Source organism: Leptodactylus fuscus, chromosome 8, assembly GCF_031893055.1.
Source record: "Leptodactylus fuscus isolate aLepFus1 chromosome 8, aLepFus1.hap2, whole genome shotgun sequence".
NCBI lineage: Eukaryota > Metazoa > Chordata > Amphibia > Anura > Leptodactylidae > Leptodactylus > Leptodactylus fuscus.
This window is the reverse complement of record NC_134272.1, coordinates 31,503,511-31,524,724: the sequence shown is the minus strand read 5'-3', so window position 1 is coordinate 31,524,724 and position 21,214 is coordinate 31,503,511. Positions and strand designations below refer to the sequence as shown.

General features: G+C 40.5%; 1 protein-coding gene across 28 annotated transcripts in view; it reads right to left on the bottom strand.

Annotated features, from left to right (window-relative positions):
* Positions 1 to 3,869: 3,869 nt before the first annotated feature.
* The window catches only part of ABI2 (abl interactor 2), a 78,072-nt gene continuing 60,727 nt past the window's right edge, over positions 3,870 to 21,214 (bottom strand). For all 28 annotated transcript variants that reach the window (XM_075284307.1, XM_075284309.1, XM_075284299.1 and 25 more), the window contains 3 exons: positions 8,939 to 9,025; positions 7,225 to 7,398; positions 3,870 to 4,209 (listed from right to left, as the gene is read on the bottom strand). In XM_075284307.1, the coding sequence (XP_075140408.1) occupies positions 4,034 to 4,209; positions 7,225 to 7,398; positions 8,939 to 9,025 (437 nt within the window). In that variant the 3' untranslated portion in view covers positions 3,870 to 4,033. The remainder of the gene's footprint in view (positions 4,210 to 7,224; positions 7,399 to 8,938; positions 9,026 to 21,214) is intronic.

The following is a 21,214-nucleotide window of genomic DNA, read 5'->3' as shown; positions in this document are numbered from 1 at the left end:
CATTATTTTAATATTCTGTAAACCTTTACCAAAAAATTACAGGTCACTTAAAAGATGAACTTAAGCCAGAAATGAAAGACACCATGACATAGGGTAATGACTTAGTTTACTGTATCCACTGTCACAGTAAGGTTTCTACACTGTAGCAGCTAGTGACTTCTCTATATAGAGAGTAATAAATAAAAACACCTTCCTACAAAGTCCTATTATACAGAGTAACCGTCCACTCACACGGAGGAAAATGGCGCTTTATTTTCCACGCTCAAAAAAAGGCCTCCCATTGACTTCAATGGGTGCGGCTAGCTTTTCTTTTTTTTTCCAATAGTGGAATTTTCTGCTAGTGGAAAAAAATCTAGCAGAATCCATTGATATCAATGGGAGGCCTTTTTTTGAGCTTGGAAAATTTTCTTCCGTGTGAATGGACTCTAAGAATTGCATACACGCAGCCATATAGAATCCCTAGAGCTGCTTACACTTTTCATAATCATCTGAATCCAGCAATGAAATGTGAAGAGTATACTCCCGATCATCCCCATGAAAGCAAATAATAGATAATGTTTTGGTGTTTTTCATTAGAATACGAGCCTGTATATAATGTAATATATCTATGAGTAACTCATTCAATAATAACTTCACAGTAAATGTTCCTCCTCTCTGGAGTACTGGCCTCCTCTCTGCTCCTCTGATGCTATAGAAGGTCAAACTGAAAATACAAGTCTATTAGAGCCTTGATCTGACTCTCATAGACCTGCATTGTGAGCTTGAGCAGGAAAGCACAAGAAACGCAGAAAGAAAGTCAGCGCAACAGAGGGGAGCACATAATTTTTTTTTATTATTTATTTGACTGGAGCGCTTCTTTCCTGCATACTTTCCCACCTGTGAGAGGAAAGCCGCTTACTCCACTCTCCCCATTGCATTAATGATGTATGCTTCAGTGTGCACAGGCCTACAGTATATCCAACAGCTATTGCACGTGTATTGCCATCTCTACTATCATCACTTTTAGCCAACCCTAGCTCATTAATAAAGAGACTAGCAATGGTCCTGCAGCTGGGACCCCCACTGAGGAGATCCCATGCCATTTGATTCATAGCAGTTTTGCAATATAATTGCAGCCCATCCCATTCATTTCTATGGGACAAGGCTGTAATTACATTGAAGGTTCACTTTGAACCAGAGGTAACAACGTTCCACAAGTGCTGCAGTTTTAATACAGCGAATTGTGAGTCCCATATGTCAGATCCTCACTGATCTCTTTTTTTATTGATCAGCTGTGAGGATAAATCATAAATGAGTTGGATAATCCCATTAAAGTGATCACCTTTTATCATGATTAAAGAGTTTTGCTATCCACAGGAGCGCTTGTACTTTAGCCATCTCCAGCAGCCTAATTGAAATGAATAGCTATATACCTAGAACATCGGTGGCTGCACAGTGTCACATCTTAAAGGGAGTATGTCCCCAAAACCCAGGCACTGCAGATAGGTTAGGATCACCTGAAGCTAAATACAATTTCCCTTTGTGAATCCAATGCTTCACTTGCCAAGATGGAAGCTTTTGTCAATATGCAATATGAGCTTGTTGGAGCAATTGAAGGTGATGCCACTTACCTCTTTGGAGCAATGCCAATGCTCTCATTGCTCCAAAGCGCTTATTTACATATTGAAAAACTCAGCAACAGAGGTACAGATTCACAAGAAGAAATCACAGTCGATTCAGGTGACTCTAACCTATCAGTGGGGCTGGGATGGTACGCAGGGATCTGGAGACCCATCTGTCATACAAGTCCTATGGCAGTCCTATCCTCCTGCAATACAAGGAGCAGAAAGAGCCTAAAACAGTACATTGTGGTGTAAAGCATGTCCAAAAAAAAAATTGGGGGGGACAGATTGCTCCAGAATACCGGCACATTATCAATAGCAAATCTGGTATTTTAGTATACATAGTTAACAACGTCCCCAATGGGTTTCTGCGGTCTATGTGATAATTTACTGTATTTTGTATTAGTCATAATCACCATTTCTACCTATGCATGCAAAATGTAATTCCCAGGCCTGTGCAAATGAGCAAATAAATATTGCTATAGCTGTAGGGTAACACTGCGGGCTATCCCCATAATGCATGTAAATATACATCTGTAATTGTAAATATTAGCAGTCAAGTGGCTCTCGTAGACCTGTTAGTGCTGCTAGGACTCACCCACGTCAGCATCTACATAGCCCTGGGAGTATTCGTCACGCTGCAGGGATGGCTGGCCTCTTTGCACTGCGCAGCAGACAATTTGTGCTCCTTTCTGTCTATCCAGTCACGGCTCAGCTGGATGACTCGAGTCTGTCGCCCTATGTCACCAGCATAACCTAGCTAAGCTGGAAGCAAAAGTGTCTGGATAGAAATACTGCAAGGGTATTAAAATCACACAAGCTTGATAACCTAGAAAGCAATTCTGAACATTACATATTATCTGCAGTTTACTAGCTTCTAGAATGGCTGATTCATTAATACTCCACAACATAGATCGGCGTCCACAGTCACCAACATCTGCAAATAATTCAGTCTGAAGAGAGAAAGACGAATGATTCCTGAGATCACTGCTAGACCGCAAACAACTGGCAAGATGGACAAGTGTAAAACCACTAGAAAGTACTGCCAGGGCCTTTGTTTGTTTTTCTTTTTTTTGCAAATCTTTACGATTGTCTCTAACACAATACCATGAGCGCCACAACAAAGGGCCAGAGGCACAATGAAAGAAGGCGGAACTAAGCTGGCCATACACATTAGATTGTGCCAGGGCTAGCTGACCCTGCAATGAGTATGGGGCCTCCTATCTGGTATTTGTTGAAGGGGAGAGAAGGGTTGGACTTCAATATGCCCATTCCTTTAGTTCTCTGAGACATAAGCTGCCGCCTGACGTCCAGCAGTCGTTTACCCCACACTAGCCATTTGGTACACATACATGTTTGGAAGAGATAGGATTGTTTGTCTGACACGTACCCAATATGTATGGCCAGCTTTATGTTCAAGCTCCCACACCGTCCAGTAAAATGTCTTTAATAGTTGTTACCTGAATTTGTAACCCTGCAAGAACGCAAGCAAAAAGCTGTAGAAATGGCCAACTGGAAAGCTCAACAGATTAAATCGCAAGGTAACAAGTCCGAGCTCCTCGGCTTCTGATCTTGATACTTTATAACCCAGCACAATAGCACGCTGGAGTACAAGAATATCACTGTTACTGTAGTTTTTGTTGCACTTTTAGACATGATAAAATATCAAAAGCTAAAAAGGTTTTGCTCAGGTTTGGCAGGTCATTGGTATACATGGCTATCACGAGACATCTTTGGGTTGCTCTCTCAAACAGCTACCAGTTTAAGGCTGGGGCTACATGGTGATCTTGTGTAGCAGCCAAAACCACTGTGTAGCCCCAGCCTCAAGATCGTGGTTTCCATAAACCAAGTCTACAATGTAACAAGACTGTTTTTCATTGTAAGATTCCTCAGAGGCAGAGCTCTGGGCCCTTGTCCTGGGCTTCCTGTTCTAAGAAGTTCTCTTTGGTGTTTCAAGGTAAACACAACTGACCTAAGGATCCAGCCCTGACAACTGAACGGATAGAATAGTCATAATCTTTTAAGGTAGTTTAGCTCCCATCTCTTTGTACAACCCTAAACATTTTAAGACTTCGTACACTATATACTTGACACTGGCAGAAATCAAATCTCTTTTCCCTAGATACATATACATGACCATAATATTGTGTAGAATAAGGGTGAAATTGAGCTCATAAATGTCATAGACCCATTCCTTCCTTTATAAAGACATCCTGAGGCCAACAAACCGCCCTGGAGCAGCAGGAAGATCACATCTGATCAAACAACTTGTATCACTATTTCTTTTAATGGTCAGAAACAAAATGTCAAACAAAATGAAGTGGCTCAAATGACAATGATCCTCTTCAGTTTATTAAGTGGCCCCCCAGGGGCTCATGGAAGTCTGGGAAGCCTCAATGGTTCTGTTCAGGGATGTGTTGGTTGTTGGCTCATCATTCAGAATAGTGCATGATTGACTCCACGTAGTTGCCTGGGAAAAGCCCCGTCACCCCATTCATGACTCCCTCATACCACCCATCGTCGTTCTTCTTAATGACATAGATGATGGCTCCTTCCTGAAATGAGAGCTCGTCTTCTTTATCTTTTGTATAATCGTAAATTGCCACAACTAGGAAAAAAGAAAAAAAAATTGAAAAGAATATTCTGTCAGTTACGGCTTTTAACCGAGACAATTTGATTTATGGATCACTAGAGATACTGTGAAGTATTTCATACATTAAATGGAACAAAACAAAAAGGAAGAGATGTGATCAGATTTAGATTTGCTGCCGTTTTCCAGGTATGGATACAGAACCACAAACCCAGGGCAGACTTACAATGTAATATATGTGGCTGGAGCCACCAAATCCTCAACCACACAATAGAAAAACAGAAGGTGAAAAGGATTGTGTGTTTGGAGTCAAATCTACATTTAAACACACACAAATTTTTTATTTCAATTCTGGATTTTGTGTCTATTCACACAAGCGTGCTGTGTACTTGACCATGAACGAAAGAGAGTCTACTTTTATAATAGACATATATCCGAGTGTAACCCATGTGAATGTGTCACATGGGACAAACCTGTGAAAACTGAACAGAATACACCAGGCTTTGCTTTTACTGGATCGGACACACGGACAGTTGCAAAATGGCTGTTTGCGTAGATCCATTGATATCAATGCCATCATGTGCTATCCGTGGGGGGGGGGGGGAAATGGATGGCATACAACTGTTAGCCTCAAGGTGTATTCACACAACAGGGCATAAGGTCTCATGCAATGAAGCACAGCAAAAAGTTTTTTTCATTGTGTTTTTACAGAGTTTCTCTGCAGACTTTCTACCCAGTTGTTCCTATAGGAAAAATGCAAGTGATTCACAGGTAGAAGTGACATGCAGGCATTTTTGGAAACACAGCTTTTCAGATGGAGATTTTTTTTCTGCATTGTGTGGATGGGATTAGCCAAAATCCCATTCACTTTGCAAGTACTTTGTGCAACATGGGACTTCAGCCTTAGATTTACATTTGCTCAAAAGTTAATCTTGTGGAGCGTGTGATCTACTGGGGATTAAAACTAGTGGATACCAAGAGAATTAAACTAGTGTACGCATGTGTATATTTAATGCAGGCTCAGAGAAAGATCCCACTGTCCATGTTAAATAGAAACATAAAATGGATGCCAATCAGTGCCACCCATGCCCTGTGGTTTGCTGCAGTATTATGTGCTGCAAAAGAAGAGGAACCACCATCAATACAACCTGAACAGCGACTCTTCTTAGCCTCCTATAAGGTGTGTACCAGGAATTTGTGTACATTCTACAGTGTGAACAATCTGACATCCACAAACATGCCATACCTCCGGGATCTAAAGACTTGTGACTTTAGAGAACCAGGATATGGGTCCTTATCAGACACCATTTGTGTTTGGCACTGGACACTGACTCTCTACTTTATACCTCCATAGCTGCTGTGCCTTAATGCCCAAATTCTATAATGTGATCACAGACACAGCAACTGTTATAAATGGTTAATTAAATAATAACTAAGCTACAATAACTTGAAGCACAAACTTCATAAAGCTATTGTTAGCTAAAGAATAGAACAATGATAACTGTTAGAAGGCAGTGAAGCAAGAAGACAGTTTGCCATTGCTTCCTCATTATTGGGGGTCAGACAGTACAACCCTCAGAATGAAGGCTTAGAGTATACCTCCAGGTATAAACAACTTTTCATAAATTAATAGTACAGGTGGATATATTACACTTTGTAATATATCTTATTCATGAAAGTTTTCTTCTCCACTTTTCAGGCAATGATACTTTTTACACATCAGTCTATTAAGAGGGGAGGGGAGATAGAAATGACAATCACATAATTGCTGTTTGTTCAATCTGCTATTCTGAACACTTGATACTGCTAGGTTTGTACATAAGAGGCTGATAGTACCCAGAATGAAGCAATAAATCAATTGACTGGTCATAGGAGAATACCCCCACTTTTCTCAAAGAGATGTGTTCAAGGCTGTAAACAAGCAGTAAGACTGAAGATAAGAAAAAGCAGGAGAACAGCTTCAGTGGAGAAGGAAACCGATCTCCTTAAGATAAATTTTTAAAATTCTTATATTTAAATGCACTATTCATATATGAAAAGTTGTGTATCAATGGAGTTACACTTTAACCACTATCGAAGCTTTTTGACTAAGGCTCACACTAGGGTTGAGCGATCGTGTTCGGAAAAGATCGGATTCCGATCGGCGATCGAGAAAATTTCACGATTGCGATCAGAATTCCGAACACGATCTTTTTAGGTGGGATTGAGATCAGTACTATTTCCCACAATCCTTTGCTTAGCCTTCACACTGAGTATACACTCCGCTCATTCTGAGCAGAGTGTATACTCAGTGTGAAGGCTCCGCTGCGGTTCCATAGGAATGAATGGAAGCAGCCGGCACACAGCCTTAACCCCCTGCGTGCCAGCTGCCTCCATTCATTCTAAAGGGAGACTAAACTAACATCTCTAGTAGCTACTTACCTGCAGAGATGGCTGGTCCGGTGCCCGGTGTTCTTTTTCGCCTCACTGCCGTTCCACGCTGCTCTTCTCGCCTCGCTGCCCCCACCGCCCAGGTTAGTGTTTAAAGAGCTAGGAAGGCAGGGCTTGCGGCTTAGGAGAGTGTGGGCGGGTACAGGGCGGGGAGATGTGACGTCTCCCCTCCCAGTAGCCGCCCACACTCTCCTAACCTGGGAGGCAGGGGGCAGCGGGGCGAGAAGAGCAGCAGCGAGGTGAAGAAGGGCACCGGAGCAGCCATCTCTGCAGGTAAGTGAACACCAGGGGGAACTAAGTAGCCAGAGGATAAAAAAAAAAAAAAAAATCCTCTGGCTACTTAGTGATTCACTACACAGCGTGGATTCTAACAATTAAAGCGTTCAATTGTTAGATTCCATGCTGTATAGTGAATAGGATTTCTTTTAAAATCCGATCTCCAATTAATAAAAAAAAAATCCCATTGACTTGCATTGGGATCAAGATCGGGTTTGAATGAAAAATGATCGGAAATCGGATTTTAAAAGCGATCCTGAAAAGTCAAGATCGGCTCAACCCTAGCTCACACTAAACTAAGTACTGGACATTAATCTTTTCACATACCCTTTTCTAAATAGGTCCTTGGTGCCCACGGTGGGTCTTCTTCAGCATATGGGTCACTGTACTCTACTACCGCTGCTTCCTCCTCTTCATAGTCTTCTGGAGGTGGAGGTGGTGGTGGAGATTCATCAAAAACAGGCTCTTCTGCAGGAGGTGGTGGAGGTGGAGTTTCAGAAACTTTAAAAAAAAATTAAATATCTTATGTATTATGCAAAAAATAAAGTATAAAAAGTACTCCCCACTGGGTGACACTTCTACAGGTTGCATTTATTTCAGAAAATTGAACTCAGGTAATAAATATAGCCAAATAGCATTTATTACTGTAAAATAAGTTGGGCAAAATATATTGGTAACAGTGGGTACAAAGTAGGTTGGGAAAAGAAAAGAAAAACACACACAAACACCTCACTACTCCATTGCCAAGTGGTCTCTATTTGGTCCCATCTAAACATATAGAAAATTCCTTTCACATTTCTTGGCATTTCCCTGTGTCAAGATGAGACTAATAGAGACCTGCAGGGATCCAGAAGTGATCAGGTATCATTTTTTTTTTCCTGTTGGGTTTTTTTTTTTTTGCAGTGGTAGGAGAGGGGATATTACACTTTGTGCCTATTATCACAGGCCTCTTGTTGTTGAAATGCAGCTTTTTTTTTCTTACAGATTTTGTAGTGTTTTTTTTGAGCCAAATCCAAGGCAGGCCATGGAAAGAAGGAATGAGAAATCTATAAAAAGTAATTGTACTTCTGCTCGAGCCACTCCTGGCTTTGGCTTTCACAAAAAAAAAGAAAAAACGCAACAAAATCTGTGTTTCCGCACCGTGGGGCCTCAGTTGAACAACATAACTAATAGTATAATACTTCAGCACACCAAAATTCAATGTATGAAAAACTTTATTCCATAATCTTCAAATAAAAAAAATTAAAGACAGCCAATCAAAAACAGAGCATCTGATATTTGGTGTCAAAGTCCAAATGTTTTGGTCTCAAGGACCTGCATGGCATCGGATGTGGCATCATATACAGAGCAAAAATGCTCTATTTTTGATTGGCTGGGTGGGGTTTTTTTTGTTTTTGTTTTTTTATATAAAGATTACAGAATAAAGTTTTGAATTTTGGTGTCCTGAAGTATTATACTACAATTTGTGACGGGCCTTCCCAAATACTTTCTGTCACCCATTTATGGGAATAATTTGTTCCCCTGTAAGAAGTGCATGTCTTTTGTATATATGAAAACCACAAGTAAGGCTAGGCTCACATCTGCTACTGATGACCATTCAGGGATTGCATTTCCCATTGCGCTTGAAAAATGCAAAGAGAAAAGTGGTAACCGCTTTTTAAGCGGATTGGGTTTCTGTTTTTCAGGTTACTAAGAGGACCCAAAGAACAGAAACCCCAACGCAGGTGTGAACCTGGCAAAGGTAAGAGATACGTTTGTTATTTAGTAAAAGGAAATCATTACATAGACAAAAGAAACAAACATTGGCTACTGTGCTAACTTTTTACTTACTGATATGGTCAATATTTAAGTTTTGGGTATAATTCTCTATAGAAGTCCAAAAACACAAAAAGCTCAAGTCTCAATATATAAGGTGATGGAATAACAGTTGTGTTTCAGTAGAGATCATTGTGTATAACAAAATAGAGAATTTTATCGGATGTAACGTAATACAAATACATAAAGAAAACAGGAGTTACTACTGAATGAACGGCTAACTTACTGTTTTCTTGAACTCTAGCCACAAATCCCATCAGAGGTAACTGTGGAGTTACCTGAAGTATAGAAGGGGGTGGAGGAGCATGCGATACTGTGAGGAAAGGAAATGCACTTAGTCAATACTATTCACAAACCAAGTCTTAATGCATACAGTATATAATGCAGATATGACTTGAGGCAGATGTATAAAAACTACCAAGGTTGTACTACAGAGGTTGTAAAAGAAGAGAAGAGATCTGTACTGCAATACCAGACAAAGCAAAGTGGAACAAAAGCAGGCAACTTTTTGTAATCCTTGACAATTCCTTCCACACGTGTATATAGTACTTTGCTGCTATTATATATTATTGAAATACATTACACATGCATTATCCTGGGGGGGGGGGGGGGGGGTGAAGGACTTTATTTTTTCTTAAGTTACCCTTACAGAATACATGAACAGTTGCACAATCTCATATCAGTCAGCATACTCCATTGTAATAAAAACATAAAAAGGACAAAAACACAAGTACAAATTACTACAATTGAGTTGATTGTAACATTTGTAAAGTGGATCATGAGGACAACAGAACACGTAATAATAAAATGAAGCAGTCATGATGACAGTGACACTGCTGCAATGGACTAGGACTACTATTTTGGTGAGCATAGGTCAGGGAAGTTGGTCTATATGGTGCAGTGTGCACTGAAATGTCCGCTCCAGGCTTTAGTACCAAAAGGACCTTTTACATTTCCAGAATCGTATGAGCACCAGTCAATGAAAATCAAAAAATGACTGTAGTGTGTAAACCACTTTGGAAAGATTACTTGACAGGCAACTCCTTTATAGGAGCAACAGAGGGTTTCTTAAAGGCCAACTAACACAAATTTCAATATTTCAATACAAGCTATAAGACTGATCTGACTGATCAGATTTCTGTATACAGTCCCGCATTTTGCCTAATATTCAGGATTTTCTCTCTGTATAATTATCTGGTCTTTGCTGTGCATTGGCCCTCCATGCACCGACCTTATGGTGAGCCTGTTACAGACTCATGTCTATACAAAAGGAGCCAACCTAAGGAGGCAGAGCCTGTGACACAAGATGAGTGTCCCAGACCACCTCAGACTCCCTGTAGGTCCTGTAGATAAACTGAAGTCACAGATCATAAGTCTAATAGAGGTAAGCTAGAAATGGAAATCTGCATTCTAAAGTACAACGTCCATATAGGTCAATGCAAAACTCTGCTTGATAAAAAGGAGAAATACGCGTCTTAGAAAAGATTTAGGAAATTTCTTATATTCACCTTTACTATTCATTTATGAACAGTTGCTGTATAATTGGAGGTATACTTTAACCACTTCCAGACCGCTCATTGGGTTTTTACATCCAGATAGTGGCTTCCATGTTCTGCAAGGATATACCGGTACGTCCTTGCAGTTTTCAGCAGCTGCACGATTTCCTAACTAGAGCCAGACCTCCAATGGAGAAGGCAGGGAAGGTTTATTACAATTACTCAATGAGCACTGTATACACAGCTATGGGCACTGCCATAATGTGGCTCCTCTTTGATCTGGCGGTCTCGTGATCTGCTGGGATCAGAGTGTTAGGCCAGGTTCACACAGGTTTTTGAGGCAGATTTTGACGCAGAATCCATGTCAGAAACAGGCTAAAAAAAACGCCTACCATTGAAATCATTGGGAGCTGGTCATTTTCACTCGCGGAAAAAAGAAGCGACTTACCCTTTCTTCAGGCTGATTCAGCCACAGACGTCCACCTCATGACACCTCCCTCCCAACTAAGCCCATTCACTAGGGCCTAATCCAGAGCAGAAGCTAGCCGTTTTTTGGACCGAAATCTGAGGCGGCCTCCGTGTCAAATTCTGGTCCAAAAATCTCATGTGTGCTGCTGGGTCCTAAAGGTAGTCTGTAGTTATGGGCAGGAGGCTGTATTCTTCCTGCACCTGTGGTTAAATATACCAGCCCCATTTACAGGGGAAATCAGCATCCCCTGTAAATGGGGACACTATGTAAAAATAAATAAATAAAATAACACACCGCTATTACACGTGCTAGCCCCATCCCTGACCATATAAAATAACAAATTACTGTAACAGAGAGAAAAAAAATAAACTTTTAAAAGAGGTTTGTTTTTTTTTGGTAGCACTTTGGGAAAGCGTCTGGTTTTCACTTTTCATTTTGGTTTTATTTAGTAGCACAGATAGAAAAAAAAAATTTAAAAAAAACATGCAAAAATAAAAAACGGAAAAATAAAGCCCTATGTGTTACCAAACAGATGCAGAAATTAGTTGAATAGTTACCCAAATAATAAAAAAAGATTATAGCCCTCAAAACAGAACATACAAAAACCCAAAAAGTGTCTAGTCCTGAACTAGACACTGACCTGGTACTGAAGTGGTTAAGTTATGATGAAATGATATTTGGAGTGTGTGTGTGTGTCTGTGTCAATAGTACCTACTATAACAGTAGGTCAAAAAGTGGTGTTGGTGCCCTTTTTAAATGTGCATTGCCTAGACTAGGGAAATCGAGTATTCAGTCCTACAACAAGGAAAGTGTAAAGAGACAGATTTCTAATGATATGATGAGAATTGGCTACCAAATCACATGAAAACACATTTCCCTAAACAAAATTGATATCTATGTTGTGCATTAGTTATATGCTATAAGCCAACCAGAATTTCTACAATCTAAAAAAAAAAACACCTCAGAACGCAGAAGGAAATAAATAATTCCCAAATTTCAACTGTATTTACAGCCTGTCATTTTTCTAACATTACATATGCAAGTATGAAAAAGGTTTACATATAACAAAAACGTACAATAAAGGTCAACTAAATGAGTTAGAGGCTGGTACATCAGGAAAGAGATGTTCCAGCAAGGATAAACCATATCACTATAGGCAGTGGTGTAACTAGGAATGGCGGGGCCCTGTGGCAAACTTTCAACATGCCTCCCACCCTCAGAGAACACAGTGTTACCCTAATGTCTCAGGTCCTATGGCAGCCGCTACCTCGGTAGCTACGCCCCTGATTATAGGGGGTCCTAATTCCAGCACCCCTACTGACTAGCTAATATTGTGAGCTCTGACCCCCAGAACTAAGCACAGGGTATCGAGCTGGAAATAAACATACATCGTGTAGTGGTCCAGTCTATTAACACAGCTCAATCTGAGTGAGTGACAAAGCTGCAGTAACCAGTAGGAGCCACTACAGTGTGTATGGAGCACTGTACCTCCAAGCTTAGTATACTGTGCTAGCTCCTATCAGCTGATCGGTAGTGGTGCCAGGTCATCAATATCTTAAAGAGGACCTGTCACCAGCTCTGAAAAGCCCAATGATGTACATTATCTAATAGGCGCCATCACCCTGAGCATTCTTGTGTTTTATTCAGATCCATTCAGCCATTTCAAAGATATAGGCCCTTTTAGTGTCGATGTAAATTAGGGTATAAAGACCAAGTGGGAGGTAACACTGTGTTCTCTGAGGGTGGCAGGTCTGTGTGCTGTATGTCACACAATGTTATTTCCTATTTTGCTAGTATACTCTGAGTTGGGTATCAAAGACTATGATATTGAGCTCCTCTTCTCAGACAGTGATATCACATATTTTGGTCACATGAATGAAGCTGAGCTGCAATACCAAGCACAGCCACTATACAATGTACAGCGCTGTGCTTAGCTAGTAGTGAAGAAGCCACAGAAATCAATATCAGTCTCTGGTAACTCCTTTGAGTGCGAACAAGTGCGTTCCAGTTTATAAGTGTAATGTGTCGGCATGAGAATCCTGACCAACCTCCTGTTCTTTGATTGACATCTCCATTTAGACTGCTGCGAGATCTCAGACACTAATAACTGGTTATATAATAAGCAATTGCTACATTCCTTAGAAGATACCAGAGCTTAATAAATCAAAGCAATGAGGGCATCTTAGCAGATTTCTAAACAAAAAAACTCAACAAAACTTCCTTGTGCCACTGCACTAACAACATAGAGACAGGGCCAGTTCATACAAAACAATGTACTTTCTATATAGATTTCCTAATGACTTTCGTGAGCGTTCACTAGACGTCACTACGGGTTAATCGTATTCAGGGCCCTGAATCGGCCATTACTACAAACACTGTACATTTCAGAATTCTGCTGTAATGTATGCCTAAGATTATACAAGGCATTTACCCCAGTTTTATATGTGGTTTGGAAAAAAAAAAAAAGGCATGACAAATTTTGGGCATAACATTTTGGCACAAACTAAGGCAACCAATGGGTGCTATAAAGTTAGGTCTTCCCAACATGTCCACACTTGTGCAAATCACTGACTGCATGTGGACACATTTAGTTGAATGGGCATATACAGACCTGTGGAAAAGGAGCGTAGATATGATGTATTTTTGGGTCTGTGAAAAACACAACCACCACCTGTGCGCTGTCCGATTTTCAGGCATCCTTGCATTCAAAAATGCCTGAACTATTAAAACGGAAAAATATTTAACCTATGTGGTGAACACCATAGAAAAAAAAAATGGCCAAATTACCATTATTTCAACACTTTACCTCCTAAAACAATTTTTTTGAAAAAAAAAAAAAAAAAAAAGCCAGATGGTCAGATTAATGAAAAGTACATCTTGTTCCACATAGAGATGCCCTGTCCATCATCATACGTGGAGATACAAAACAATATTTTATGTTTGCAAAAGGCATTAAAATGGAAAATACTATATAAATTTGCACTGACCAGCACAACACGTAACCACGTATCTATATATCCTCCCAGGGTGACACTTCTGTAACCGAGGACGTATCTAATATGCCCTTACTACTAATGCCGAGATCTCAGGATTGGTTGAGGCTATGAAAAGGATTTGGGATTTGTTATTTGGCATTGAGATCCCACTGCAGATCTCAGTTCCCATCAGCGATTTGCTCCGAGTCTGTAAGAGCTATCATAAAGATCTTGGTATCATTTTCAAATGAGCGCACCAATGTTTAACCACTTTCTTCATCTAAAGAGTTAAATCCTGCTCTCATTGTGTAGAGATTTCAGCTACATGGTCCAGCTTGCACAGTCTGCTTTTGTCTCTACTAAACAACTATAGCAGATGCTAAGACTCACAGAAAGATAAGTCTCTGAGAAGATGAATAAAAGTATGCTAGGGTTTTTTTTCGTACATCTCGTTAAATAGATCTTTTTAGTAGACAAAATACAATAAAAAAAGGACAGAAATTTATGAAAATGTGATGTGATAAATGTTCCAGTCTACTGTTTCTGTGGCAATGCATGAATGATCGAGCATTATACTCTATGTGGCAGAACAGATTTGCGTTAAGAGTTACTTAGCTTAGTAAAATTTAACATTTCATAAAATATCCCCTTAGGATTTCTTATGCAGAAAAGAGAACAACATTTCACAATAAACACGATGAAGAGCTGTGACCGGGACCACTTATGACTTACTGGTTGCTGTTTTTACTGCAGGAAAAAAAAAGCAGAACTATAACTTGTGACTTCTGCCATAGATGTGCAGTACACAGCAGAATAATTCATGTGGAACATGGAGGTGCACGGTCCGAACTCCCCCTCGCAGCAGCAAGTTGCCCAGACTTTCCAGGTATAAGATCTACATTTACATACATCTGATTTAGGCGATCTAGCAGTTATAGGGATTCTCCAAGACAACACATTCATAGCAATACCAGATTGTGTGGGATGGGGGAGGGGGGGCAGACACCCAGCACTCCCACTGATACTTGCACAGGGACAAAAGCCAGGATAGGTCATCAATATGTAGTTTTGGACAACCCCTGAAACGTGTTAGCATTATGAGAACATTTAGGATATTCCAGACATGCATATAAATGAGAAGACAAGAAACAGGAATAGGGACATATTATGTGAAGAGAAAGCCTTTGGACGTTTTTCTTATGCCATCCCCTTGCCCCTTTTGATTTCTCTAGATGCCCCTTGTGCTTCCATCATAAGTGCCAGAGTTTTTAAGCACCTGCTAAACATCCACACCTTCCACATACACAGCCACTCTGTTGCAAAGGTTTTCTAACATTTATACCTTTTGACCCAATTCAGAGATCACAATCCATTTGGCCACAGTTGAAATAAATTTAAAAAAAAACAAAAAAAAAAAAAACATTTCTTTCAAGAAACACTGTGAAATGAAAAATAACTACCAAAGAATGACATTGATGGCAATAGCCACAGGATAGGCAAGAAGGGCCCATGTATCTGTGAAAAACGCAAGAGAAAGTGGCAGGAGGGGGGGGGGGGGGACTTGACACCAGAAGAGCCAGTCAAATTTCTGTTTCAGTGTAATTCCTATTCTACTACAAAAATAAAAAAGAACACCGTGCAGGTACCTGCGTTATGACTGAAGTGGCTTAATAAAAGGATGGTCTACAAGCTAACCTCTGGTAAGTGCAGATATGGTCTTATTGAGATGGAAAAGCGTTCGGTCCATTATTGATCTTTTAATTCCTATTCTACTAGGAAGAGAGAAAAGGGCCCATTCACACATCAGAATTGGACACTGATTTAGAGGCGGTTTATGTCCTGTAAAAAAGGTGCATATTCCTCCCTAATTCTGAAAACAATGGGAGGCAGAGATAGTAGCAGAACACAAACAATAAGCCTTGTGGTCTGTGGATCTCAGGACTGATGCAGCCACAGATTTCTGGCACAAGAGTCCCCACTGATATGGCCCATTCATCCTGACCTAACCAGTGGCAGTCACAGGGAGCCAGAGGGCGGATAATGAAGAATTGAGGCAGATGTTAGCCAAAAATTAAGAGGATTTTGAGGTGATGTGAATGAGCCCTTAGAGTATAATAACTTTGTATGAAATAAACAGCCTAGTAGAAATCTGGCAAAAAAAACTAGAATGAAGGAGCACAGTGACCACAAGATTCCCCATATCAGTACAAGAAATGTACCTTCCTAGTTGTATGGAGTTTCCCGCACCGTTCTGAGTAACTGTATACTTTATTAAAGGGGCTCTATCACTAGGAAAAGTCATTTTTAACTAATCACACCTTTGCATAGCCTTTAGAAAGTCTATTTCAAACCTACCTTTAGTATGTAGATTGCCTCAGTGGTTTCTGAATAAGTCCGTTTTTATTCATATGCTAATTAGACTGGTGCACGATACATCATGCACACCTCTCCTATTGTTTTCTATGGGAGACTGATGATGACTCAGCTTCCTGTTTGCTTCACACACAGAAGATAATAGGAGAGAGGAGGCTGCTGGGAACTTCCTGAGCTGGCTGAAAGCTCATTAGCATATGAATAAAAACGGACTTATTCGGAGACCACTGAGGCAATCTACATACAAAAGGTAAGTGTGAAATAGACTTTCTAAAGCCTATGCAAGCATGTGTTTAGATAAAAATGACTTTTCCCAGTGATAGAGCCCCTTTAAATAATGAGACTGGTGCACGTGCTCTGAAAATCCATGTCAGGATGGCAGACTAATCCTTTTAGTTATCGAGTTTGATATTAAAAGGAGCATTTTATGCATTCGGAGACAAACGTCATGAGTCCAGTGTATTCACAAGCTAAACTGAGCAGCTCCTCCTCCACTAGTGCTGCTACCATCACACACTAGGCACGCTAGGCTGATGAAGATTAAGTCGCGCTCTTGAAAACGCTACTCATGAGTTTTCTCAATCTCCAGAAGGACTCATAAGAGGCTCATTTGTTAATATTCATTTTTTTAGTTCTATAGTTCTGAATTATTTTTCAGGGCAACAAAGATGTTTTCTCACTGTTTATATTGTGTAACGTCCCCTAAATTCTCCATGAAGCAATGGTGTGCATGTGTGGTTCACCTGAAAGGAAAAATGTGCAGGACACAACACAATCCCATCCCCTGACTACACTGCTAATCCCAAAGGAGTTCCACCACATGTATTCGAATACTTAGCAACCATTGCTAGCCTCCAAAATCTGCCCACGTACCCAGACAAAAGGTAAGATCAAAGACTGGAAAATACATTAAATGGACAAATGTATTGCAAAATCAATCACTGAATTCAGTTATTTAATTCAGTCCCAGTTGCCCATGTATATAAAATCCGGCACCTAGCGATGCGGTCTGCCTTTACAGACATCTGGGGAAGAATAAACTATTCTAAAGAGGTCACTGAATTCCAGCCTGGTCCTGTAGTACGAGGTCACAGCTGAAATTTCTTTCTACTAGATATTCCACTATCATCTATCTAGTATTACTGAAAAGTGGAGGTGTTTAGAAACCTAGCACCTCAGTCCAGTCACAAAGTGGCAGATCACATTAAGTGACAGACGTGGTCGCCAAGTGCCGGTGTGCACAATGACTCAAAGTCACCAATTCGCTGATGAGTCAATAAACTCACACTTTTAAGATTTCTCCATACCTTTTGCCCTAACATTTTTCCTCCTGCACCTGAATGATATTCCATTCAAAATATACAGACTCAATGGTTTAGATGAATTTGGTCAATTTCCACCACAATGGAGATGTCCTGATTCACCTTTGCCTAAATTATGGATCCAGAAAGTGGAAGGCATTTGTTATATGGAAGCCCTGACCTCCCAGCTGAACGGCAGAGGTTTTTTATAGAGCCTTGTTCCATTAGTTTAATTACCAAATCTCTTTACCATTATGTCCAATGAATGCTCTTATCCTTCCAAACTGATGATATTTCTGGGAACAACAGAGATATAAACATCAATCTTTGTGTCATATGAAAGCACTTTTCTATGTTTTATAATGGCGGAGATCTAGAGCCTGTGCACCTGTACTCCAGTGAGAGAGACAAGGAAACGAAAAGAATACTGAAGTGGTTTTCTGCACAGGATTGCACAACAAGAGCCCAAATCTATTAAAATAGATTACAATATTTAATGTTGCCATCACTGCCAGAAGATCAAACGTTTAGTTATGCTATTGTTACCTTGATACTTTTGCAGAGGTGTCCACATGTTTTATCTGATTTGATACTGTGGGGGAAATGTACCAATCCATCTACACCAATTTTTGGTTAGGTGTAATTGTGGTAATGGCCTTTTTTTTTTGCTTTCTTTTTTTGCACCAAAGACGAGCCCACGTCATTCATCCTGTGCCTTGTTCACCACTTTTTGCAAAAGTGGATAGAGTGGGAAGGAGAGCATGGCAGACTGGGTTGGGGGACACCTAATAGTTTGGCACAGGGGAGTGTGTCTGATTTATTAAGAGACCAAAGGTTAACCCATAGCCGTCGGCCATTTATGAGTCAGAGAAGGCGGTGAAAAAAAAAATAGAAGTGAGTTGGTGGTCTGGTCTAGCAACTTTAAGCCCTGGACAAGAGTAGTCTCTGAGCCAAAACAAAAATCCAATGAGGCTACCAGAGCTGGTCTATATACAACATGCAAGTTAGGGAAGCCGTACCAGTGATGATCTGCAGACTTCTATTTAAGAACTGGTTGTGTTCATGAGACATCCTCATAAGTAACATATACTTGCAATTTATAACAAGTATACCAAATGTGAATAGATTAACTATTAGCACTTAAAGGGGTTTTCCAGGCAAAATGTTTTTTTTTTGTTTTTATAAAGTGTATTGTCTAGTGTTATTAATGGGTTAATAAATGTAACCATATATTTTTTAGCGTGTTTTGAGTGATTTTTGGGTGTCGGGGGGTCTCCAGTGTTTCCTGCTGTTGCTTAGAGCCTTCTGCTTTCTGCTAAGTAACTTCCTTACTAACCCCTCTCACTTCTCTCCCCCCCATACACCCCGTTTTCTGATTCTCTAGCTACCCTGTCCTTCACTACCTACTCAGCCCAACTCTCAACCCATGTTACATACTTACCCTCCTCCTCCTGTACTGTTTCTGTGCACTCTTCTTCTCCAGCCATGAGTCACCTCTACTGCGCATGCGTGGACGCACAGTAGAGATGATTTACCGGCAGCAGTACGGTAAGTATGATGGAGTGGATTTTTTTTTTTTTTTTTGGGGGGGGGGGGGTATTGGAGCAGTAGTGACGACACACTTCCAGAAATGGGGAAACTGATAGTCACAGAATAATGAAAAAATGTGTGTGTGTGTATATATATATTTATTTATTAGTTATATTATATAGTTATTAGTTTTTTTTGCTAATTACTAATGTTATTTAGAAAGTAGGAGGGGGGAAGGAGTTTCAAATTATCCCAGACAAAATTATGCTGATAGAGCCCCACATATGCGTGAATAGCCTTTAAAAAGGCTATTCAGGCACCACTAATGTTATTCTAACCACTACATCCCCCCACCCCGTTTTAAAATAAAACCATAAAAACATATACTGTATGCAAATTATACTTGTGCACGGTGGGCAGTGATGCATGGTCCGACGTCGTCTTCTGGCACGCCTTCCTCTTCTTTCTTTCTTCTTTCGGCGACACCCTCCATTCCTGGCTCTTCCCCGGCTTCATCTTCCTCTTCTTCCTGCGAGATTGGTTCAAATCCGGCGCGTGCGCAGTATAGCTTACCTCTACGAGGCGAGCTTACTGCCTTTGAGAAAAATGGTGCTGGAGCATGCACAGTAGCGCTCCGGAAGGAGCGCTACTGTGCACGCACCCGATTTGAACCAATCCCGCCGTTAGAAGAGGACGATGAAGCAGGGGAAGAGTCAGGATCGGAGGGCGTCTCTGAAAGAAGAAAGAAAGAAGAGGAAGGTGTGCCAGAAGATGACGTCGGACCATGCATCACCACCCACGATAAGTATAGTTTGCATATATGTTTTTATGGATTAATTTTAAAACGGGGGAGGGGGGGGGGGGAGGGGGTAGAACAACATTAGCGGTGTCTTAATAGACTTTTTAAAGGCTGTTCACGCATATGTGGGGCTCATACAGCATGATTTTGCTGATAGAGCCCCTTTAAGCCAGAAAACACCCATCCCTCACGATGGACACAGAACAGAAACTTGGTCTAGAGCAGGGATAGGGAACCTTCGGCTCTCCAGCTGTTGCAAAACTACAACTCCCAGCATGCATACTTGCTCTGCTGTTCTTGGAACTCCCATGGAAGTGAATGGAGCATGTTGGGAGTTGTAGTTTCACAGCAGCTGTAGAGCCGAAGGTTCCCTACCCCTGGTCTAGAGGATCCATTTGCACATTGGTTGCTACTTCAAATTAGTATTTGAGGTAATTCATACATTCTTAAAAGGTCATTTCCACGTCAGCAAACTTTGCATTAATCAATAGAAGAAACTTTGTAATACATTGTGAGAGAAAAATACTTCTTTCTCCACTTATCAGGCTTGTTCACTGACACTGAATTTTCTGTTACATCAATGTTGATTGACAGATTAACAGCTCATGGAGGTATCAGATTATATTATATGCTGCACATAGAAATAAAAAGGATGAAAACAGGGAGGTGGAAGAGACAAGTAAGAGAAGCAGATACACACACACACACTTCTGGAGCTAAGTGTTTTGTTTCTTTTATATCTCACCAATTGCTTTATTTACATCAGTACTCTATAACGTCATCCATGCTGCTTCTAAGTGAGTGAGAAAAAAAACTTAGTCCATAAACAGTCTGCTCCCTGTCTATGGGAAACATCAGCATATAATGGCTAAAACTTCTATCTATCTATATGCCCAAGACCACTTACTCTGAACAATCACCTCAGAATTATGGCAGGTATAGATGAAGGTTAGGCTGTGTGTGTTTTAAGGTTCCAAACCTGCAGTGACTTGGGGGCCAGGTATCTAGCTAGGGTGAACAATTCGAGCATATTTAGGGCTGGGGGGGGGGGGGGGAGGGATCCAACAAGCCTCTTATGTATTTAGATACAGAGTTAGGCCATTAAAATGAACCTTTGCTCGGTTAAAGGAAATCCTGGTTACAACTCTGTAGGGTCCTTGCTCAATATATGGTCTAAGTGCTATGCAGACAGTAAAAAAAAAAATTCCTAAACTTGATTTTTAACATTTTTTTTTTTAGTATCGTGGCTTTACTCTATGTTAATTCCACTCATGCACGTATCATTTTCTTCAGGTACCCCAACATAATACTATTATGCTAGAATAAAAGCATACTCAATAGGTATTCTGAACCTTGACCAAAGTTAATAGAACAATCTCCAGGGCTGACGTCAACCGGTTTTATAGTATTGTTAGTTGTGGACTGAAGGCTCTTGAAAGCTGCATTTCCCGCATTCAGAGGCAGCTTTCTCTTCTTGCTTGGTTCAGCTTGTGTAGTGGAATCTCTACACAGGCTGATATAGTCACACACATCCAGCATCATGTGCTCATTTTGCCGCA